This window comes from Trichoderma aggressivum (assembly GCF_033847375.1).
Source record: "Trichoderma aggressivum f. europaeum strain CBS 100526 chromosome Unknown scaffold_006, whole genome shotgun sequence".
Taxonomy (NCBI): domain Eukaryota; kingdom Fungi; phylum Ascomycota; class Sordariomycetes; order Hypocreales; family Hypocreaceae; genus Trichoderma; species Trichoderma aggressivum.
This window is the reverse complement of record NW_026946372.1, coordinates 623,983-646,315: the sequence shown is the minus strand read 5'-3', so window position 1 is coordinate 646,315 and position 22,333 is coordinate 623,983. Positions and strand designations below refer to the sequence as shown.

Genomic DNA, 22,333 nt, shown 5'->3' with positions numbered 1-22,333 from the left:
AGCTACCGTGACTGTTGGGGTAAGTGGTCCCAAAAAAGTCCAAAACAAGTAGTGGTAGAGATGTTGAACCAGCCGGCATCATATTATGGCACAAACGTGCAGACAAAAAGACACAAAAAAGCAAAAGAATGAAGACTGCATGGGTGTTCACTGCGAGTCCTTCTTCGAGGCCTCTTTCTTGACCGAGGGAGACAGCTGGATGTTCTCCTTGCCGGCGGCGGCGACAACGGCGGGGTCCGCTCGAATCGTGACACTCTCATCGCACTCAGACGTGGTGGGAGTCGAAATCGTAGCGTCCGCGCTCGTGGTCGCCCTACCGAAAGAGTTAGAACTTGGCAAAAATGCTGCGGCTATATCCATACGCAGACTGTGCACGGGGCACTGAGCTTCGCGTGTCGTCAAGCGACGAGGACGATAGGCCGCTGCGAGATGTTAGTGGCAAGCCAGTGTCTGCCCCGAGAGCATCAGAAGCAAACCTTCGGGACTGGGGTAGATTGCGTCGCCAGTGGGCTTGCTGGTTGTACAGAGCAGGGTTCAGGCCAACAAGCGGGGTGCCGTAGGCGCCAATATTGTACTCGTTGGTGCGGAACTGACGACGTTCAGCGGTAACTCGCTTGAGCTCTTTCTGAGCTGGAGTATCGGCATAGCGAATGTTCATCGGAAGACCTTCTTCGCCAATGCCGATGCCGTTGAACTTTCGAACGATCTCGTCGCAGATGTCGCGAGAGTCAAATCTAGATTGTGTCAGGAGGCAAAGGAAATTTTGACGCCCAACAGGGGCTTCAAGAAACCTACCGAGCAAAGCCGACTCCACGGCTATTTCCCATGCTGTCACGAAGGATCTTGCTGGACTGGATGTGGTATCCAAGGAAGATGGTGGCGAGTTCCTAGGTCAGGGTCAGCCACGCAAGCTGCGAGAGAAAAATCGTGCAAGTCAACGCACCATCTCGTTCAGGCTCTTGGGCAGGTTGGAGATGTAGAGGTTAGTCGAACCATCATCACCCTCAGCTTTGAGTCGAGAATTGAACGACTCCTAGAAGTTGTTAGCTTGGAAGAGTTGGGGGAGGGGAAAAGAGGTTGAATCGTACCCGGGCAAAGCCGATTTCGTAGCCGAGGCGGTGGAAAGCCCGAATGCACAGTTCAGAGTCACGAACATCGTAGAACTTGGCGAAACCAAATCTATGGCCAGTCAACATCAAGTAGAGGATGAGGTGCGTTAGGAAGAGCAGAACTTACCCCTTACAAGCTCCAGTGTTAGTGTCGATGATGGCCTTGGACGTCTCAACAGCACCAAAGCGAGAAGTAAAATGGTAGAGCAGCTCGTCATCGGTAGTGGGATGAAGACCACGGATGTACACGTTGCGGTTGCCGGGAATGCGATTCTCCAAACTCTGTTCAAGAGTCTTCATCTGGCCCGGAGGAGTGAAGACAGCTGGGACCGCCTTGGGAATGGCTGGATCCTTCTTGAGAAGCTCATCGATGGTGCGATCTGAAATGACCATGGGAATCGGCTTCGAGGTCTCAATGGGTGCAAGACCCGTAGCATTAGGAGAAGGGGTCGTGTATGAAGACCGATCAAGGCTGGCAACACGAGGGGGGTAATCGCGGACAATGGAGAAGGCGCCGCCGTAGTAGGGGGTGGCAGGGGCAGACTCCGTCGTAGAGTAAGAACCGCGACGATTCTCAAGCCCTGGGACGTCCGAATGGCCACGATCAGCACGAGGCTGAGCCGTACCTGGGCGACCAGGAGTAAAGGGCATAAGAGGCATCGAGAGGCCAACATAGGAGGCACCATAGCCGCCTGCGGCACCCGGATAATTAAGATAAGGGTTCTCATTAGAGTGGCCAAGGCCCATCGGCTGGGCAGTTGGCACAGGCGTGAGGACGAACTGGCTGTCCGAGTTGACCATGAACGCATGGCCTGGTCCCATTGGAACAGGAGCGGCATTGCTAGGCATGCTCAAGCTGCCGAGGGTCAATCCATTGAAGTGATTAATAAGGCTGCCGTGATCAGCAGCCGCATGGGCGGCTCGACCGGTGTAATAAGGATTAGCAACGCCGCCGTTGGCTTCCATTTTGGATTCGGCAACAGTGTGAAGATGGTAAGACATGTGTTTGCCTGTCGTGATCGGATCGCGGTCAGTAATCTGCGGTGACGTAGAACGTTTTGATGGCAAAGATGGCAGGTGGCAAAGATGGCAGATGGCATGATAAAAAGATATCCAAGACTTGGAATGACTGCCTCGACTTGGGCGATGACAAGTGGCCCATGATTCAGGGCAGTCATTCCCGAGTCAAGAGGAGCAGGAGGTGACGTGGAAGGTTGGCCAGGTGGCAGTGATCCAAGAGATGAAGTTGAAAAGAAAGCAACGTACCCAAAGAACAGCAGATCGGTCACAATGGTGATCGAAGAAATGACAAATGATTCGACAGTACGACGAAAATCTAGGATAAATCGATGGGTTAGAAATGTAATCAACGTGAGGCAAAGCGGTGCTGAAGTGATCCCCATGTGCAAAATCGATTGGAGATGATGAAATACGAAGACCAGGCTGGCTGGCGAAGAGTTGGAAAGCGAGAGAAGAAAATATGCAGAGGAACAATGGAGGATGGCATCTTCGCAAATGAGTAAAGAAAGGGGGGATCCATCTACCAGTCTGCAGATGGACGGCTCGAGAGATGAAGATTCTGCCAAGCAAATGGAGACAAAATGCGAGAAGAAGCAGAAGGCTAGGTGACAGAATGAGACTATCAAAAGACGTGCTCACCTTACCCAGTCTTGGGGTTACGTGGTGTTGCAGACAATGAAGCTCGAGGGCCAAAGGCAAATGGTGCTACCAAGACAATTGATTGAGATGAAGCGAGAGTAATTAAGATAGAACGAGCTATCAAGCAAGATGAAGTCTCGAAGAGATTCGGTCGAGGCAGAAAGCTGCAAGAGAGTGACGAGGACTGTGGGATGTGATGCTGTGAGGAGAAGGGAAAAGGAAGAAGAGAGAGAAGAAGAAGAAGAAGAAGAGAGAGCCAGAGAAGTAGGCGGAGGCGTAGACGAGAGGCCTTACCTAAGCTCTGCAGAAGAGGAAGCTGCAACAAGATTTATTCGGCCAAGAAACGGAAGGAGTCGTTGTGATAAGCTATGCCAGGGGAACCGACGCGGGAGCTGGTGCAGGCGTGATGGTCGCGATATTAAAGGATAGAATTACCACCGAGCCAGGAGAGACGCGTGTGAGGGAGGAAGAAATGGCAACAAGGCGAACGGAAGCGAGAGATGACGAAATACTCGCGGCGTTGATTTGGCAGGCTGGGCTGAACAACTGCCAGCTGACTTGACTTGCTGCTGCCAGGTGTCTGTCGGTCTGCCGCCAGTGCAGATGATTCAGCTCGGTTTGTCGATACGGTATCCAACTAATACTGATTGAAGGATAAGGCACTGATGAATATTCGGGAATGGGAGGTTAGTCTTGGTCCTCACTGTTTGCTTCTTTCTCTGCTTCTGCAAGGACAAAGCCGATTCTGGCTACCTGTGTTGACGATTAATTCTCAGCGGTGGCCTCCATAGCAGGTTTGTTTCCTCTCACAAGCGTTATCCCATCCACTCCAACGAGCTTTGGGTATAGGCGTCTTCTGCTCCCAATACCAAACAAATCCCTTGTGAGTTTTGCGTTCGTCCCCAATAGTGATGCAGCGAAGGACAGTTGATGTTATATTCGAACCGACAGTATGTTCCGCCTTTGTCGACACCCACACGTTCGCTTTGAGCCAACAAAGTTGCCCGAACGTCCCTAAAAGGCGCTGTTCATCTGCGGAACCAACTCGACGCTATTGCTCCAAATATGCATTCCCAAATTTGAAGGTCTAGCAGAGACACTCGAACGATCAAGGCATAAAACACCGTGACGTATATCATGCGATAAAGATACAGTCGAGCCTATAGAGGGTCATGCAATACTGGGACAGAATGGTCATGGAATACTTTGACAGGCACAACCGCTGTCACGTTTCGTTCTGGGACGCCCACCTCTTATAAGAGCGATGGAGTTACCCGCGTAATAGGGTGGATGCAACAACACATTACTACGACAAGATGTGTATGTACTCGCAAGTATCCCAACAGCGTGCGTCCCTCTGGCATCGATGGCACCCAGCAACAACAGTCTTTTCCTTTTTCACCCCCTCGCCGTCAGACATGCGCACAGGTAGCCGTGGTTCACTATTCCCAGAGCCAAGGCACGTCGGCCAACCGGATTCCTGGCCTTGATGAGACCAGATCCATCCTTGGACGGGACGCAACCCCCCAGACTGGACTCCGTACGAAGGCGGCCAAAGGGTCCTGAACCCACTCGTCCGAAGCATCGCGCCTATCAACCCCAGCAAGGAGCACGGGGCAGGCGGGAAGGTGGTTGAAATTTTGTGTCAACCCGCAAGTGACTAGTTGGGAATAAGATTCGGATGGCTCTCGAGGTCCATTTTACCAAGACATGTTGTTTGTCTGGCAGCCGATCCTGTGCTTGGACCGAGACTGCGGAATGTTGCTTTTTATGGCGCTTGTTCAAGATCCTTTGGCTACCTATTGCCCCCTACAATTGTACTGATTATGCTACGCTTCCTTTGTTTTGTGTGGTTTGAACAGAGCCGTTTACTCACGGACATCTCTCGCACGATGAAGAGCGGATACCAACTCTCCAGGTCCGATTTCGATGGATCACCTCCCGACGCAGCTGAACTGACGAGAGCTCTCTCCCTATCGTCTCCGGACAAGAGACCATCTCTCATGCACGGCGTTTGGACTATCAATCTTTCACACCAGAGATGGATATTTTTCGCCTCTGGGGCGACTGGCAAGAAAGCAAGGAGGATGGTGCAATTCCGCTTGTCTCCCTGGCCAACTAACAGCCAATCCAAGATGCCTCTGCTCCGTAAAGCACCAACCACGGTAGCTTCATAATTGCTTTTTTCTCTCTTCTGATACCAAAAAATTAATTTCACTGTCAAGGGTCACGAGCGCCACAAACGTACTACGACCAAGACTCCTGGGGTGTCTCTTGAGACCTCAAACCATGACCTGTCATTATCGCCGTCTTAGTATCTTGTGTTGAGCGGCTGACTAAGTCGCGATAATGGGCCGGGCTGAGACATGGACCCTATTCAAGATAATTATCCCAAGTGAAGTTTTGCACCCGTATTCAGTAGATTTAATAGATTCAATACATACTATCAACGGCGATGCACATGGCATAAGAACAAATTATGTCAAAAATGTGTAGTGATATTCTCATAACCATCCCAGCCTGCACACATGTTTTTTCCACCAAAACCATACATATCCAAGCCATCCATCTCTATTTACCGGCCGGCCTACCCTTTCCCGCACAACAACGAATAATTACCAAGGTCCTGTAAAATAAAATAAAAACCTCTGTGCAGAAAATGGGCCCGGCCTTTCCTGATATAACCTCTAGATCCGATGCCCAGGTATTTACGGATCCGTCTAAATAAGAGCAAATGTCAGATGTTTGTGCATGGCTTCATAAACAGATGCCGGCGATGTGCTTCGCAGTCGAAATTGACCCCGGCCCTCCCGTCCCGACAAGTATTTATGCAGAAATTGATTGTTTTTTTCGAGTGGTCAGGGGGGTTTTTAGTCCCGTACAATTGTCCTCGAGAAAAAAAAATTTTTAATCATTTTGTGCTAGTTGCATCGCTTTTATGACCAGACATCCTCCTGTGAAAAGTGTATTAGTTGACGTTTTGTTCCTTGATTAGGCTTCCAAAGTGGCGATGGGGGATGAGACATACCTGGTACTGGTTTGCTGCCCTCATGTTCTTGACAATCTCCTCTGCCTTGGACTCTGAGACGCCACGGCCCTCGGCAATGATTTGGGCCAGAACAGTGTTGACTTCGCGGGCCATGTTGGCAGCGTCACCGCAGACGTAGAAGAAGGCCTTTTGAGAGAGCAGGTCGCTGATCTCGGCGGACCGCTCCTTGAGTCTGTGCTGAACGTAGACCTTTTTGGAAGATTCTCGAGAAAAGGCAGTGACCAATTCGAACTTGTCGCCAAGGGCCTTCTTGTATTCCTACAAATGGCAAAAATGATGAGTCGACAGGAATCAAAAATGGAAAGAAGGGGAAACATACCTCGAATTCAGATTCATACATGAAATCCTCAGTGCTCTTACGGCAGCCGAAAAACAGAATGGTGCGACCAACATTGATACCTTCGCGTGCCTGCTGAGCTCGCTCCTGGATGAAACCTCGGAAAGGAGCAACACCGGTTCCAGGGCCGATCATGATGATAGGCTTGGCAGGATCGGACGGCAGCTTGAAGTTGGAGTGGCGGACGTGAACAGGGACGTGAATACCATCGTACTTGTTGCGGGGACCGTGGAGCTCGTAGGTCAAACCAAAAGGCGAAGGGTCGGCATCTCCATTCTGCTTCTGCTTCAAGGCCAGCAGGTAGTTTGTGGCGACGCCGCGGAACGGGTCATTTCGGCCGACGACCATGGACGACTCGACGACGGCAGTGACGGAAATCTTCTTGGGCTGGACGTGGGAAGAGGACGAGATGGAGTAGTAGCGGGGCTGCAGCTTGGTGATGCCTTCGATGAAAGCAGAGAAGGGGATTTGGTCCCAGGTCTCTCCGTTGCCGACATGTTCCAATAAGCGAGCAATGTTGAAGAGCTGGGAACCAGTCTTCTCATGGAAGTAGTCTTTGTCGCTGCCCAGCTTGGTCATCTCGGCCTTGATTTCCTCGTTGGGAGCAAAAGCAGCCAGGGTGGAGACGAATTGACGGGAGACGGGAGCACCAATTTCCAAGTGGTAGCGGACGATGGCATCGTAGGTGGTCGGGGTCGGGAAGGGAACCTTGGCAGTGGGCTCGAGAGCCTTGACGGAGATGACTTGCTCACGCTTGTCGGTCAGTCCAGTGACGCGCAGGAATCGGTCAACCTCGTCACCAGCATTCGTAGGCCAGATGGCAATGTGGTCACCAGTAGTGTACGAGAGGGTGGAGCCGCTGATGTCAATCTCCATGTGGATGCAGTTCCTGTCCTTGACCTTGAAAAGTTCGTAGGATTCGGCAATGGGGGCAATGTACGGGTTGTGGGCGTTGAAGGGGCCCTTGGAGGCGCCTTCGAGGTGCATCTTGTTGGGCTCGCCGAGGTAGACTTCGGGGGACTGAGGAGTCAGGCCCTCGCGGACAGTAATGCCAAAGACGGGTTCGTAGACGGCCTCGCGCTCTTCCAGGCCCATGTGAGCAGCCAAAGCAGCCCACATGGGTTCCTTCCAAGCCAAAAAGTCCTCTTCCATGGTGCCAGCGCCATCGTCACCCTCGCCGGCGTTGCCAATGCGGTGAGCGCCGTACTTGGTCAGGAGCCTGTCGACATCCCTCACCATGGAGTTGTAGTGTTCGTAGGTGTTGTTACCGAGACCGAAAGCGACGTAGTGGAAGCTGTCGAGAGGAGCGTCTTCGCCGCCCTGGGAGAAGGCGACGTCGTCTCCGTTGATGAACTCGTAGAACTCGACGGCGTTGTCGGTGGGCTCGCCCTCGCCGTAGGTGGCCATGACGAAGAAGGCGATCTTGTCCGAGGGCAGCGTATCCATGGCGTCGAAGTCGTACTCTTCCAAGTCAGCGACCATGGTCTCGAGGCCGAAGCGGCTCTTGCCCTCCTTGGCAAGACGAGAGGCGTAGTCCTCAGCGGTGCCGGTCTGCGAGCCATAGAAGATGATGCAGTTCTTGCCAGACTCCTCCATCTTCTCGACAAAGTTGCGCGTCCTGCCCGCCCTGGCGGCATTGCCGTTGAGGTAGGCCGGGTTGGCATAGGGATCCTTCTGCTTGGCCCAGAGCGTGCCCTTTGTCAGGTAGGCAGCGGTTCCCAGCAGGATGACGCCCAGGACCAAGATGTCCAACGTGTCCAGTTCCGCCATGGTGGCGGGGGGTTGCAGCAGCAACAGACGGTGCTCTGCCTCTTGTCTTGTCTCGGTCAAGTCAAGCGATTCCCGCGAATCAGCAGAGCGAAACAACGCAAGCAAATAAAGCCAGGTGCTGGAGAGTCGCGCAGTCGGTCCCCCTTGCAGCAGCACTTTCAAAAGTGTTGGCCTTTTGTCGATTTAAGGCTGGATCTGGATGGCGGTTTTGCGCGGCCTAGTCCGGAATGATTGGACGGGGGAGGGATCGGCCAAAGAGAGAGAGGGTGGGCCGTGGCGCGGAATAGAAAAAAAAAGAACCAAGCCAGCGCCAGCCAGATAACGGAGCCTGGCGGGTGAGAAGCCACGGCTTATGCTAACGTGTGCTTGGTTATCGCCCTACTTTGTTTGCGGGCTAAAGTCAGCCCGATGTCGTCCTCAGCCCTGGGCAGGAAGACGGGAAAGGAGAGATTGAGAAGGAAGAAGAATTAAAAAATAAAAGAAGAGAAGAGAAGACGGCCTGGTCAAGTTTGGCTGAACTTGGAGGGGGGACAGCCTCTTTTTCACATGATTCGAGCTCGGGATTATGACCAGGCATGACATTGCTCGACAACCTCAGCTTACCCTGACTTTCCGTGAACGAGTACGTGTAAATCTGAGGAATTCCGCCCCAGTGCCGGCTCCGCCCCCCGGCGACGGACTACGGAGTAGTGGTGCAGCCCGCGTGCAAATTCAATGTCCACGGTGCGAGGGAGTGAAGTCGAGCCATTCCGTGTGCAAGGCTGTCTGGTCCATGCATTGCTTATTACTTACTACTAGTACCTGCATGCTTACCGGTGCCAATCCCATCGAGCTTGTGTCCTATCAGAGACTCACTACCCAAGCTGGTGATAAGAGGCCACGTTGTAGGTACAGGTGGGTAAGCATCGGTGAGCAGCACAGCTTGTTAGAAGGTAACAGTACATATGACGTTGAACGACTCAGAAGAGACGCAACAGCAAACGGTGTATATAACATTGCCTACGAGTATAACATCAGTGATATAGTACCTAAGCCAGCTCTACCGCGTGGAGAAAACTCGGCAACAAGTTGAGGCTACATAACATCACAACCGCCGACTTAAAGAGAGAAAGGAGAAGAAACCCCCAATAACCCGATCTCGCTCAAGCCCATGAGACATTTTTTTCCAACAGCCAAAACACTCTTGCACTGGTCGCATCTTATTTTCGTACCCGGCATGCTCCTAGCGGGGCGAATGGCCTGAGACCAGTGATTCCTTGATGTGGAAAACCCGAGTACGGGGTATGGAGTCCGAGACGGCGTCGGATCAAATGGCGGCACCGCCAAGGTACGGGGCCAGGGCCTATGGTTCTAGGGGACAACCAAGTACCATGCGGGTACCCAAGATAATTCGCATCAGCTCGTACGAGCTTAGTAGGTACCTACTCGTACGAGCAACACATAGGGTATGTCCGATGAGTTTCTTTATACTACATCGACAAGGCTATTGCGGTAATCTCCATTGCTTATCAAGTTCGTTTTCATTATACCTTAACGGGCATCGGTATCCCAAGGCAGGGTGCGGAGTATAAAATGAATGAAGAGACACACCCGGAATTAGGAGGGCTGCGGTGATGGAAATTGATGGAAGCAAAACAACACCATCATCAGCCATGCGGTAGCGGATATGGATAGCAAAGAGGGTTACACTTTATGCTCCCGTGCATGAGTAGTCAGCCATGACTGGGCCTGGTTGCAGATAACTGATCACCACACTCCCGAGATCCTTTTCGTCTTCCAGCTGCAATGTGCTTGGCCCTGGCCCCCATGCTCATCTCTTCGCACACGATTGATATCAGGACAAGTGTTCATACAACCGCGGAAGCCTCCGGACTGCATCTGCAATGGCACACCGCGGTGGCCTTGCAATCGCAAATTCGCAGCAACCCGGAAACGAGCGCCTTTGGCCTTGCGCGTCTTCCGAGGGTTACGGTCTCGGTCGTCGCGTATTCGGGATGTCCGCGGAGGCAAGGCTTGAGAGCTGCAATTTGGACTATCGGAACCTCTTCCGATTTTTATTAGCGACGAAACAACATCCAAATATCCCGCGCATAGGCGGGCAATAGATCAGCAAGTTGGGGATAGGAATACAAACGGGTAAGGAGATCTAATACTCCCCGCCTCGTTTTCCTTGCCGATTCCGATTCCCCAGGAAATCCAAGTGCCGGCGCTTTGGTCGCCATTTGCTGGAGAGCACGCGCCACCGACGCTATTTGGGCTCTACTTGGACTAACAAGCCGCATCTCGGGGGCCGTGTCGTCAATGTCTATCAATTCGGCATCGAGCTGGAAATCCGCGGCAACTGTGCTTCGAGGTGACCCTGCAGGGCTTTCGGACGGCAGATGCGGGGACTCTCCCTCCCTCCGTATTTTATCGTTTCTTTTTCCTTTTTCCTCTTCCCCTGACCAACCACCAAACGGAGATCACATGCATATATAATTTTTTGGCGATGCTGTCTTCTGCGTGGCCGTGGCGTCCCAGACAGACATCAGCCAAGGCGCTACCCTGGAGCTCTCCGCCATTTCTCAGTTCTCCCTTACATGAATCTAACTGACACCGGTCCAAGTTATCCCCACATAAAAAGAAAGAAAAAGGCTCAGAGGGAAAGCTAGAAAGGCAAGGGAGGAATAGAGAGGAAAAGACAACGCAAGGAGACAGACAATGCTATTCAGATTTTGACCTAGCTTCGCATCCCGGAGGACCCTTAATCCGCGGCCAATCGTCTGCCCGCCGGCTGCCCCTCCCTTTATCATGGCCGCCGCTGATAGGACCAGGCAAATGCCCTTGCAGCTCTCGCAAGACACCTTCTAAGCCCAGGCGGCTGGGGAAAAAAAGAAGCAAAAGAGCCCAAGCCGGGCCCTATAAGGAATTAGTCTCGCTCGGACAGCGTAACGGGGAGCCAGGCTAAATTGAACTATCCTGCTGTGTTTCCCTGCTCTGTGCTTCCCGGCTGCAGCCGTGTCATCGTACTGGCTGATAGCTCCAAGACTTGCTGTTTGGCGTCATCGTTGGAACAGCGCATGCTACCGTAGGCAGACGATGGGATTGGGCTGCGGTCCGATTCGAGATGGGTAAGTAGAGCGAGATTTCTGCCTCTGCCTCTGCCTCTGCCTCTGACCCTGGTCTGATGAGCAATCTCCGGTTGATTTTGGTTGATCGATTGATTGCTTGATTGATACGACATCAAACCGAATGGCGTTGCTTGCGTCTGTGTGTCTCGATGGGCGCACCAAAAGCCTCGTTTTTTTTTTTGGTCAATGAAAGTCTCGCTTGCTGACAGATGATCGCGCCCAGTGCCATCGCAATCGGCGCCGGACAATGCCCACGAGCCCGCCAAGTTCCCGAGGCCTGCGGCGAGGCTCGATGAGGAATCCGACTGGGACCAGACATATCGCCCTCCTCCTCCGGCCCTAGACCCGGCCTTGCGCCATCCTCCAGATGCGGCCGACAAGACGACTCCTCTACCTTTGCCCTTGACATCGCCGCGAACCCTCGGGCCTCCCCCGCGGTCCAACGTCGTTGAGCCGCCTCTTAGCTCGGCCAAGGCTACGTATGGCCATCATCGCCAGACGTCCATCGTCCACGGCATCCAGCACTCGAGAAATGGCAGCGGCGCGAGCTCTTCGTCCAACCCGCTCAGTCCCCAGATGATTGCGGCTGCTGGCTTGGGTCTTGACCGTGTGGATTTACAGACGGCCCTCGCACGCTTAGAAGGAGATACTGCGCCCCCCAGGCCTGTTGCTACACCGACTGGGCAGCAGGCAAATTCCAGCGATGGAACCTATCCGATGAAGCGATCGCCTTCGGGCAACGCCGTTACCCCTCCGGGGACGGCTCCTTCGCGAAGAGCAGAGAGAATGCATAGCAAGTCGAGGCGTGACCATCCATCACGATCGTCCCGCCACCATCGAGACGAGCAGAAGACTGTGGGCGAATATGCGCTGCATGTGCTGTTTACATCTGTGAGATGAGCCGAACCAGACATGACATGACAATATGATATGCTAACGCACTCGGAACAGTTTATTGCCCAAGCAGAAGAGAAGCTGAACGAATGTATAACCACCCCGTTTGACCCCGAGCCTCAGATTGACAAGATATGCGGCCCGGGCGTGGACCCGGCCTTTGACCAGCTCATTGTCGCCCTTGGCCATATCGCGAGCCCCAAGCCCAAAAACCTGATAGACTCAATGATGCTCTGGAGGAAGAGTAAAAGCGATGCTGCCAACGAGGCGAGGACGCAGCTGCAACAGTTGCGAGGGGGTCAGCCCCTGTCACCTCTGCTGCGCAGAAACACCGAACCCGTCCCAATTGGACCCGTCATCTCCAATGGATCCGACAGTGGCCTCTCCGGAGGCAGCATGCTAGCTTCAAAGCAAGAGTTTGTAGCCCAGCAAGAGCGTCGTTCGACTGTTTCCATCTATATCCTCTGCCGCGTCTTGCTCGAGGTCATATGCCAGAGCAGCCTGGCGGCCATTACCCCAGAAGTAGAAGACAAGCTCGAGAGCATCATCTTTGGCCAGCTCAAGATTGCCGATAGTGAGCAGCTGCTGGCCTCGCCCTTGAAGATGGCCAATTGGAACCTTTTTGCGCTTCTCCTTGGCCATATGAGCGACATCAACTTTGCCGGCGTTACCAGGAGGTTTATTGAAGATCTTGACAATTCACTGAGTGAGCGTGTGGCCAAGAGTCCCACCTCCTTGTCCGGCCGTGTGGATGCCAATGAGGGAAAGATGGATCTTGTTCTGGGGGGTATGAAACACCTTCGCATCAAAATCTCGCCTGAAGATGCCTGGGAACAGTCGTGCGATTTCCTCGTCTCTCTGGGCCGCCTTTTCAATAGATCTCATGGCCAAAGAGTGAAAACCGCCTTTTGCCAGATTATCGACTTGCTGCTCCTCGGGATTGCTTCCAAAGCGAGCAACAGCCATCTGATGCATCCAAAGTGGATGGAGGTCGTGGCAGCTATTGGACCACGGCTGGCACAAATGTTTACAAAGCCGCGACATTGGGCCGTCGCATTCCCGCTCACAGCCACGATGCTTTGTGTTTCTTCGCCAGATAACTTTGGAGCTCAGTGGCTACAGCTGGTCCTACCCCTGCAGACGAAAATAAAGGACCGACTGATGAAGCCTCTGTGTCTACAAGTCATCTCCCGCCTGGTGTGGACTTACCTCTATCGTACCAATGATACCTTTCAAAGTGTGGCGCGGAAGTTGGATGATGTGATCAAGCTGGTGCTTCCACCCTCCAAGCGCGGCGTCGTTGCATCTGATGCCACCATCACGGAGCCTCTGATTCAGATAATTCGCATCATTGGGTTCAAATACCCCGAATTCTGCTTCCGGACTATAATCTTTCCTCTCATTAATGCCGAGCTTTTCATTGCCAATAAAGAGCTGAGAGTTGAGCAGCTGGACCCGGACAGAATTGTAGTTGGCATCAGAGCTTTCTTGTGCATCATGTCAGATTTGGAAAAGGGGGAGCAAGGCAGGCCGCCATTTCCCCAGTTGTACGACTCGGGGACGCCAGCCATCGCAGAACGATTTCCAGCATCACCCATGTTAGCACCGCCTCGCAGCGCTTCTATATCTGTATCGAATTCCTCGACAATCCGAGAAAGCCACGTTTCGCGCCCCGTCCTCACGCACGTACTGACGGATGGTGTCCGAGAGTACTACCTCAAGTTTTGCGAAATTCTTGGGAAAATCACCATTGTGTGCGATAACACGTTTGGTGGCCAGGCCGCCTTGGACGAAAAGTTTGGCAGCCCTGGACCCAAGACGCCAATCACAGAATCCTTTACCTTTTCTCGGAGGGATGAGCATCAAACTGCGGCAGACCAAAAGCAGGCGTTTTACGAGCTGCTACATGTTGCCGTTCAAGCGCTCCCCCGCTGCCTCTCTGTCGACATACCCTTCAATTCCCTCATCAATCTTTTATGCACAGGCACTGCCCATGTCCAATACAACATTGCGGAGTCTTCTGCCAACTCTCTCAAGGCAATTGCTCGCCAGTCCCGCGCGCAGCAAGTCACCATGGGGTTCGCCCGCTTCATCTTTAATTTTGATGATCGATACTCGACCATGTCTGACGGCGGAATGCTTGGGGCTAATCATATCGAGAATACGCTACGGCTCTATGTCGAGCTATTGAAAATATGGATAGAGGAGATCAGACAGAAGACTAGGGATGCCGCTGCGGCGGGCGAGTCCGAGGCCAACGGGCCCGGTGACCGGGCTCTGGAGTTGGGCTTGTCTGGCATTTGGGCCGAAGTTGACCAGGCTGAGGCGCATGGATTATTCTTCCTTTGTTCCCAGTCACGTCGCGTGCGATACTTTTCCATTACAGTCCTCCGTCTCATTACTGAGTTTGACAAGGCTCTCGGGAAAGACACATCGGAAGAAAAGGACTCGTTGAGGTTGATCAATGTTCTTGAGAATGACTCGTCTCAAGTGATGAACTTTGACGACGAACACCTGTCCGTCGCTGAGCGTAGCAGGCTTCAACGAGGCTTGCAGAATGGCAATGGCAAAGGTGCCCTCGTCGAACTCTGTACCAGTGAGGTGACTTATGATACGACACTGTGGTTCAAGATATTCCCCAACTTGATGCGGATTGCCTTTGAGAAATGCCCATTTGCTGTCACAATCTGTCGAGATCTCATCTGCAACCGCGTACTTCAGATGTACAAGCCCATTGTCTATCTATCCGAACCTACAAGAGGCCCATATCACACCGGCGAGGGCATTCACAATAACCGTCCCGTGCCTAGGTCGCCCACTACTCAGCCGGAATCGATAGTGGAGCAGTGGAAGCTGTATCTCATCTTCGCATGTACCACTCTGGCAGATCCAGGGAGCGTGCCGCAGAGCATTCCCAAAGATGCCATTCAGCACACGCGCAAGTCCTCCAAGCCCTCTTCGGCTGACAAAATCGTGACGGCAAGGACTCTTTTCAAATACTTGATCCCGCTCTTGTCTGCCACGTCAGTATCTGTACGGGATGCCGTTGTCGTTTCCATGGGATCGAGCAACATCCACATATATCAGACCTTGCTCGAGGAACTCCAAGGCCAGGTATCTCGCTGCAACGACGACGCTCGTGCGAGAATCCACCAACGAACAAACAGTAGCCCTCGCAGAAATCGCAAAATGGATCTTCTGAGAACAGAAATCACACATGTTTTCAAACTGACTTCGCATTTCCTCAAGGATCCAATTGTTTATCAGTCCGAGTTCTTCCTCAACACCTTGACAGCGTACGCCAAGGACCTCAAATTATTCCTTATGGACGGAGAGGTGCAGATGGATTGGGATTTTCAAAAACTGAGAAGATATTATTGTGGACTCATGGAGTCGCTGTTTGAGGGAATCAACCGGACGAGCGACCCAACTCGCTGGATGACGTTTGAATCTCGTAAATCGGCATTTTCTCTCATGGAAGACTGGTGTGGGTTCTCTCCCAACCAGAATGAGATCCGGGCTAGAGAAGACAATATGCGACAGAACCTAATGGATCAGCAATCCCTGGGCGAACGGGGTACGGCCACTGCGGCCATGGAAATCGAGAAACGCAACCTGAGGACTGCAGCCTTGAGTGCCATGTCTGCATTATGTGGCGGACCTATCACCTTGACGACTGAGAGTGGCGCTACGCTGCAGTTTGATATTCGCCGAATGCTTGCCTGGATTGAGGCCATTTTCAATTCGGGCAGCGACAAGATGAACGTCATTGGTAGGAGAGCTCTGAAGAATCTCGTGGTTCACAACAAAGAGTATCCGTATCTGCTGGAGCATTGCATCGCGCGTTGTTACCTAGCTGACGTTCCCAAGGTTCTTGAGAGTTACTTCATCGTCACTGTCGAAGTGCTGCAAGAACACAGCGATTACCCTTGCCCCTTCTGGAAGCTTCTTGCGCTGTGCCTGTTTATGCTGGGAAATGATCAAAGCGAGATCAGGTCCAAGTCGTCAACTGTGCTGAGGATATTGGAGACTCGACAACAAAGAAACTCCAAGATCCAAGACTTTGACATTAGCATCTCGGATAAAACTCAAGCTGTGTACAAGCTGGCCCAGTTTGAGATCTCAAAGCGACTCGCTAACCAGTATACGGAGCTCGCCTTTCATGTCATCTCCGAGTTTACCTTGTACTTCAAGGACCTTCAGCCGGCAGCGCAGCGAAATGTCGTGGCGGTTGTTTTGCCCTGGATCCAGGCCATTGAACTGACGCTGGATCCGAATGGTGGCCCTACAGCGCAGTCCTACGTGCTTTTGGCGAACTTGTTGGAAATCACAATCAAGTCAGGGGGCGCGCTGCACAACGAAGTCCAGGCCCTGTGGCAAGCCCTTGCTACTGGACCGCATCTTGGGAACGTGCGTCTCGTGCTAGACTTCATCATGCAGCTGTGCCTGGAGCGGCGCGAACAGAACTTTGTCGAGTACGCCAAACAAATTGTCGTGTTCCTTTCCACGTCCAACAGCGCTCCTGGCATCAAGGTTGTCGAGTTTCTGCTGATGCAGATCAACCCGAAAGCAATGGTCCCCATCGAAAAGAGGGAGATGTCACAGGCGCCGCCTGACACCAGCAGCCTGCCCTACTGTGCGGATTTGGCAGAGGCCCTCCCCGTGGGCACAAAGCAGGCCGGGTTTTCTCTCGGTCAGCTTTCGCTCATCTTGCTCGTGGATCTCATGGTGTCTCCAGTCCACCTTACCCAGGAGAGCGTCCCGCTTCTGCTGCATGTTGTTACCGTGCTTTGGGATCACTACACTCCGTTGGTCCAGGAGCAGGCTCGTGAGATGTTGGTGCATCTCATTCATGAATTGGTCATGTCGCGTATTGATGACCAGACGGATCCTCACCACAAGGAGTCCATAGAGGAACTGATAGATTTGGTTCGTCGGCATGACCGTTCCGTTGTGTGGAGCTACGAAGACAGCAACGGAAAAGTCAACGATCATGAGAACAAAGTCCCTCCAAGCATGGAATATCTCACAAACGAGGTCGTCAGAACCTTTGAGGTATCATTTCCTGGAATCAAAGAACAGTGGGGCAGGTTGTCGTTGACATGGGCTACATCGTGCCCGGTTAGACACTTGGCGTGTCGCTCATTCCAAATCTTCCGCTGTGTTCTCACATCCCTGGATCAGTTCATGCTTGGAGATATGCTTGCCCGCCTTTCGAACACGATTGCGGACGAGGACCCTGAAATTCAAGCATTCTCCATGGAGATTCTGACGACTCTCAAGACACTCATCGTCAAATTGGACTCTGAGAAACTCATCACCTTCCCGCAGCTGTTCTGGACCACATGCGCATGCTTGGAGTCTATCAATGAGCGTGAATTCCTCGAGGCGGTAGAGATGTTGGACGAGCTAATTGGCAAAGTCGACTTCAGAGCCCCCAATGTGAGGAGATTGATTGCAGATGGACAGCCAAGCCGGTGGGAGGGCCAGTTTGAAGGGCTCCAGCCCTTACTTCACAAGGGCTTAAGATCGTCGCTCTGCTGGCAGCCAACGCTCGATATCATGGATAAGCTCGTCATGCTCCCCGGAGATGGCCTCATTGGGGATGACAACCGACTGTTCTTTGCTTTGCTGGCCAACTTTCCACGTTTTCTGGACGAATTAGAACGCGGTGGTCTCAGCCCGGAGGCATCAAACACGGCCAAGATACTCCTCGCCGAATCCGACAGGCAGGGTCTCGAAGGCATTGCGCTTATTCTGGACGGCTTGATTTCCGACCACTTCCAAATCGCCGAAGATTTCATGAACCAGCTGTCTGGGGCACTTCGCGAGTTTTATCTGCCGCATATGGAGTTTAAGATGATTACGTTTCTGATTGGGCTGCTTACCAACTCGCTCTCCTGGGTCAAGGTTCAGACCATGCGTATCCTCTGCCTGGTTATCCCAGACATCGACATGCGCAACCCAGAAATCGCAGTCCATGGCTCTGATCTCATATCCCCGCTGTTGCGCCTTTTGCAGTCCGAATTCTGCATGGGGGCTCTCGAGGTGTTGGATAACATCATGACCATGTCTGGAAGCCACATGGATAAGCAGCATCTGAGGATGAGCATGGCTCGCTTGACATCTAGAACTGTGCGGAAAGAGTACGAGCGCGCTCAGAGCCTCTTTGGTATTCCAGAATTGTCCGGATGGGCCATTCCTGTTCCCGCTCGGAAGACGGAGGCCACAAGGGCCAACATCCACGCCGCCTTTTACATGTGCCAAAGCGCCGAGGGCTCGTCAACCGAACCCACTCCCACGGCGGAAGTTGAATTCCATTCGGAAGACTTCCCCTATGGATACTTTGATTCCTTGGATCGCTCGGAAACAATGCTGTCTGATGAGGCCCGAGTGGATGTTCACCCAGGCGATCTAGTTACCAAGCTGGATAGTCTCGACGACTTCTTTGACGAGCCCGCAAGTCCTCACACGGATGATGATGGACGCTCCTCTCTTACTATTACCGAATTTACCCCCGAGTCGTATGAGACGGGAACAGAGCTATACGACGAACAGATATTGCCAATCCTGCACGAAGCGTCGACTAACAACACTTCGTTTCAGAACGGATTTGTTGATCGACCCGCGGTGGTCTTTTCTCGGGAGCATGCCGCCAATACGATGACCCCGGGGGCATTCACGGTTGGCCGTGTCCTATCGCCCCCAACTCGCCCCGGCCTCCACGCCCGCTCCATTACATCGCCTTCCGCGCCGTCGTCTCATTACCCGCATGATTTTACATCTGACGACGAACTGGTCATGGGCGGCTTTTCAGACGCAGATGACGAGAGAATCGATCTGGGAAGCATGGACGACGCCTCGTTCTCGCTGGGGAGCAACAGGCAGGGCGCTCCGCAGCCAAACTTTTTGCGCCTCACGAGCAGATCTCGGGAGCGGCAGAGAGATAAAGCGCCGCCGCAGCCTGTTCCCAAGATGTCGAGCAAGTTATACGTGACGAATATACCTGGACAAGGCGACGTTATATAAAAAGAAAAAAAAAATTTACCGATTGAAAAAAAGAAGAAACAAAAGCTATATAGAGGTGTTTTCCCTTGATTCATATTTCTTTTTCTTCATTCTTTTTCTAATTTTACGAAATGTTATGAGGCATGTGGGAGTTTGAGATGAGATGTTACTGAAAATGGGAAATAGATGGACATGAACCTGTATGAGTCACTGACAAGCAAATAATACCCCTTTGGCAGTTGTTATGAAAATTAGGAAAAGGATGGAGAAAAAAAAAGAAGGGCGATGGTACATGGTCATGAGGATGGGGTGGGGAGTTGAAAATCGGGGGTTGTTGGAGGGAGTTGGATGTGTTGGACGCAGATAGCAGTTTATTTTCTCTAAATGTGAAAATGGTAATGGTATTGGGCTTTGAGTTGATTTTGGCCATTGTGACGAGCTTTTAGAAGCTGATAATGGTATATATATATATACTTGTTCTTATGTGCGGAGTGAAGCGTGCATCTATTGGCTTCGTTAGAGAGCAGTGATGTTAATCATTAGAAAGCACTATTACTTGCTATGCAGCTTTCCAAGTATATACCGAGATACTACATCGTAAAGAAAGATTCCATGACCATTTTGAGACATGTATTCAAACATCAAGTCGGTAGAATCAAGAAGATGTATAGACAAATGCATTGATACAGGGTAACTGATACGGAATGGCCAACAAGCGTCCGAATCCAGCTGCCCGACCTCTCCAGTTCACAATAGCAGATGTATTTTACATGCAGTTTGACATGTTGCCTTTTAGTACAGAGTAGTAAGAGTAGAAACCACGGCGATGACAGAAAAATGGCAGCAGAAGTATTCACGGTGACCGTTGCAAGCCTTGATATAGAGAAAGATGAAGCACGTGACCGCAAGTGGGCATATAGGTTGGTTGGAATATGCACTTCTAGCACAACTCTATTACATACCTTAGAAAGTCGTGCAATTCAATCAACTCATCCATAAACACCAAAGCAAAAGACATCACATACGGGTTATTCAATTCCCTCCGCCCATCTCTCATCTCGACTCGACATTTCGGTGAACATCATATCCAATTCGACCGAGGGCTGTGCCAGTTCCAGAAACAAAATCCGAACCGCGCGGGGCAGCACAAAAAGTTGCGCTTATACGCCCAGCCCGGTGACGTTTTTTGCGTCATAAGAAGATGCGATATAACAAGACTCGTTATTCTCATCTCATCTCGTAAAAAAACACATCATCAAATGGCTTCGGCACTCAAAGACAAGGACGAAATGGAGTCGGCAATCTCAAAGCTCGCCATTGACTCGGCAAAAGCGACGGCATCCAAAGGCAAAGGCAAGGCCAAGAAGCAGCCCGTGGCGGACTCGTGGGAAGACGAGGACGTGTCCGACGAGGAAGACACAGACAAGGACGCGGAAGCGGAAGCAGGCACATCAACACCATCGTCACTCGCCACGCCCGCCGTCCCGCCGCCAACGCCCGCCTCGCCGCTAGGCTACGACTCGCCTCGCGAATGGGCGTCTCTCGGCAGCCAGAGCCAAAGCCAGAATCAAAGTCAAAGTCAAAGCCAGAGTCAAAGCCAGAGTCAAAGTCAGAGCCCGATGGCGACGTCGGCGTCGGGCAGCGGAGCCGGGACGCCCGCCAAGAGGCCGGAGAAGACGGACGCCGTGGCCAGGCGCATGATTGCGGCGGGCCTGGGGCTCAAGGCGCCGCGGCAGACGGAGGAGCAGCGGGCGTACCAGCGGTCGGTGCGGGAGCAGGAGAAGAAGCGGCGGGATGCGGAGAGGGCCGAGGAGGAGAGGCAGCGGGAGTTGGCGGACAAGGCGAAGGCGGCCGTGTGGGATGATTGAGTGTACCGATAGATGAACCTTTTTTTGTTTTGTTTTGGTGTAGTTTTCTTGAAGATGCTGGCGTGAAATGGTGATTGCTTATAACCAAGCAGAGGGTATTGCTTCAATCTACGGGGGGTTTCACTTTTCCCCTACTCCAAAGAAAAAAGAAGGGGGAGGCTCGACAAATGCCAGCGGGAGCGTAGCCTTGAACCTGAACTGGCTTCAACATCGTGTGTCTCAACCCGTGAAGCCCTCCCCAACTCCAACACCTCACGAGCTCTTCAAACAAACGGCAGCGGCTCTCCATTCTTAACAAGAACAACCTCGCCCCTCTCCCTCTCCCTCTCCCTCTCCCTCTCCCCTCCCCTCCTCAGCGCAACATCAACGCCCTCCAACCCTCCCTCCTCCGCCCTCTGGTTCCAAAGCATCTGCCTCACCACCCCGTCCTCCCCCCCGCAGCAGAAATACCCCATCGGCATCCCCGCCCTACCGAGAGCATCCCGCATGCCCTTGGTCGCAGTCTTCTCCGCCACCAGCAAGCCCAGCACGCCCTGGCCCCTCCAGCCGGGCGGCGCCCCGGCGAAGGATCCCTCCAGCTCCCGGATCATGTGCGGGCCTACCCGCTGGATCCCGCCTTTGCACTGCACCAGGACCTTGATCGACGGGCTCGTTGTCACCTTGATCGCTGGGTTTGGTGATGACGGCACCGTCCACTCGCCCACCAGGTCGACCCCAAAGTCCGACGCGCCGCCTATCCTGCGCAGCGAGAAGCCGTACCGCGCCAGACGCTCCGCCACGAGGTACTCGTACCGCGTCCCCGTGAACAAGGGCGATTTCTCGTCCAGCCCACGCCGCCTCGCGTCCTCGAGAAACGACTCGAGATCCGAGTGCTGGGGCGTCAGCGGAGAGGAGGAGGAGGAAGAGTTCTGCTGTTTCTGCTTGGACTCTGTAGATGTTGTTGCACTTGCAAACCCACCAACGGCGGGAATCATACGGGGTACTTGTGCGGTAACATGGTTGCGGATGATGCCTGTGACATGAAAGAGTGTGCCATAACGTGGCATTGTCCGTCTTGGAATGAAAAGGGCCGAGGTTGATGTTCGGTCTCGTAGCCTCTGAGAGAGGTTGACGTTAGATTGAGACTGATATTCAGTAAACGGGGCGTATCCCACCAAGACCGCTTATTGGAATATAGACGGCTGCAGCGAGCATCACGACCGTTCAAAGATTTTACACATATAACTTTAGTTTTGTCCAAATGTTTGAATCGATTTCATTGTATTTAGCTACTGAAGCTTAAAGATACTTTTCATCTTCTGCATTAATGGAAAGCCAACATATGCTTGATACATGCAGGTCAAGGCGTACAGTAAAGTGTAAGGTAGTTGAGTGTACACGTGCTTTTGAAAAAGTCACAGAATGGAGAGCGCAGCGTCAGAATAACAACTACTCACCTAACCGCATGGACAATATGAAAAGGGGAAAAAGAACCAGTAATCAGTAATCTATGCCGAAAAATATAATCCGCCCAACCGAGAAGAGCTTTG

General features: G+C 52.5%; 5 protein-coding genes across 5 annotated transcripts; 2 read left to right on the top strand and 3 right to left on the bottom strand.

Moving 5' to 3' along the window:
- Positions 1-147: 147 nt before the first annotated feature.
- Positions 148-2,111, bottom strand: Triagg1_2446 (uncharacterized protein; the record flags this gene model as incomplete). Its single annotated transcript, XM_062896628.1, has 7 exons — positions 148-313; positions 363-422; positions 477-734; positions 796-887; positions 944-1,033; positions 1,089-1,179; positions 1,237-2,111. The coding sequence occupies 7 exons, from the start codon at positions 2,109-2,111 to the stop codon at positions 148-150; spliced, it is 1,632 nt and encodes a 543-aa protein (XP_062758658.1).
- A 3,593-nt stretch (positions 2,112-5,704) lies between these two features.
- On the bottom strand, positions 5,705-7,924 carry Triagg1_2445 (uncharacterized protein; the record flags this gene model as incomplete). Its single annotated transcript, XM_062896627.1, has 3 exons — positions 5,705-5,722; positions 5,797-6,075; positions 6,137-7,924. 3 exons carry the CDS (start codon positions 7,922-7,924, stop codon positions 5,705-5,707), a joined length of 2,085 nt encoding a protein of 694 aa, XP_062758657.1.
- A 3,106-nt stretch (positions 7,925-11,030) lies between these two features.
- On the top strand, positions 11,031-18,957 carry Triagg1_2444 (uncharacterized protein; the record flags this gene model as incomplete). The annotated part of the gene is made up of 3 exons (XM_062896626.1): positions 11,031-11,034; positions 11,258-11,925; positions 11,986-18,957. 3 exons carry the CDS (start codon positions 11,031-11,033, stop codon positions 18,955-18,957), a joined length of 7,644 nt encoding a protein of 2,547 aa, XP_062758656.1.
- A 1,238-nt stretch (positions 18,958-20,195) lies between these two features.
- On the top strand, positions 20,196-20,804 carry Triagg1_2443 (uncharacterized protein; the record flags this gene model as incomplete). Its single annotated transcript, XM_062896625.1, has 1 exon — positions 20,196-20,804. The coding sequence occupies one exon, from the start codon at positions 20,196-20,198 to the stop codon at positions 20,802-20,804; it is 609 nt and encodes a 202-aa protein (XP_062758655.1).
- Positions 20,805-21,067: 263 nt separating this feature from the next.
- Positions 21,068-21,850, bottom strand: Triagg1_2442 (uncharacterized protein; the record flags this gene model as incomplete). Its single annotated transcript, XM_062896624.1, has 1 exon — positions 21,068-21,850. The coding sequence occupies one exon, from the start codon at positions 21,848-21,850 to the stop codon at positions 21,068-21,070; it is 783 nt and encodes a 260-aa protein (XP_062758654.1).
- Between the last annotated feature and the right edge of the window lie 483 nt (positions 21,851-22,333).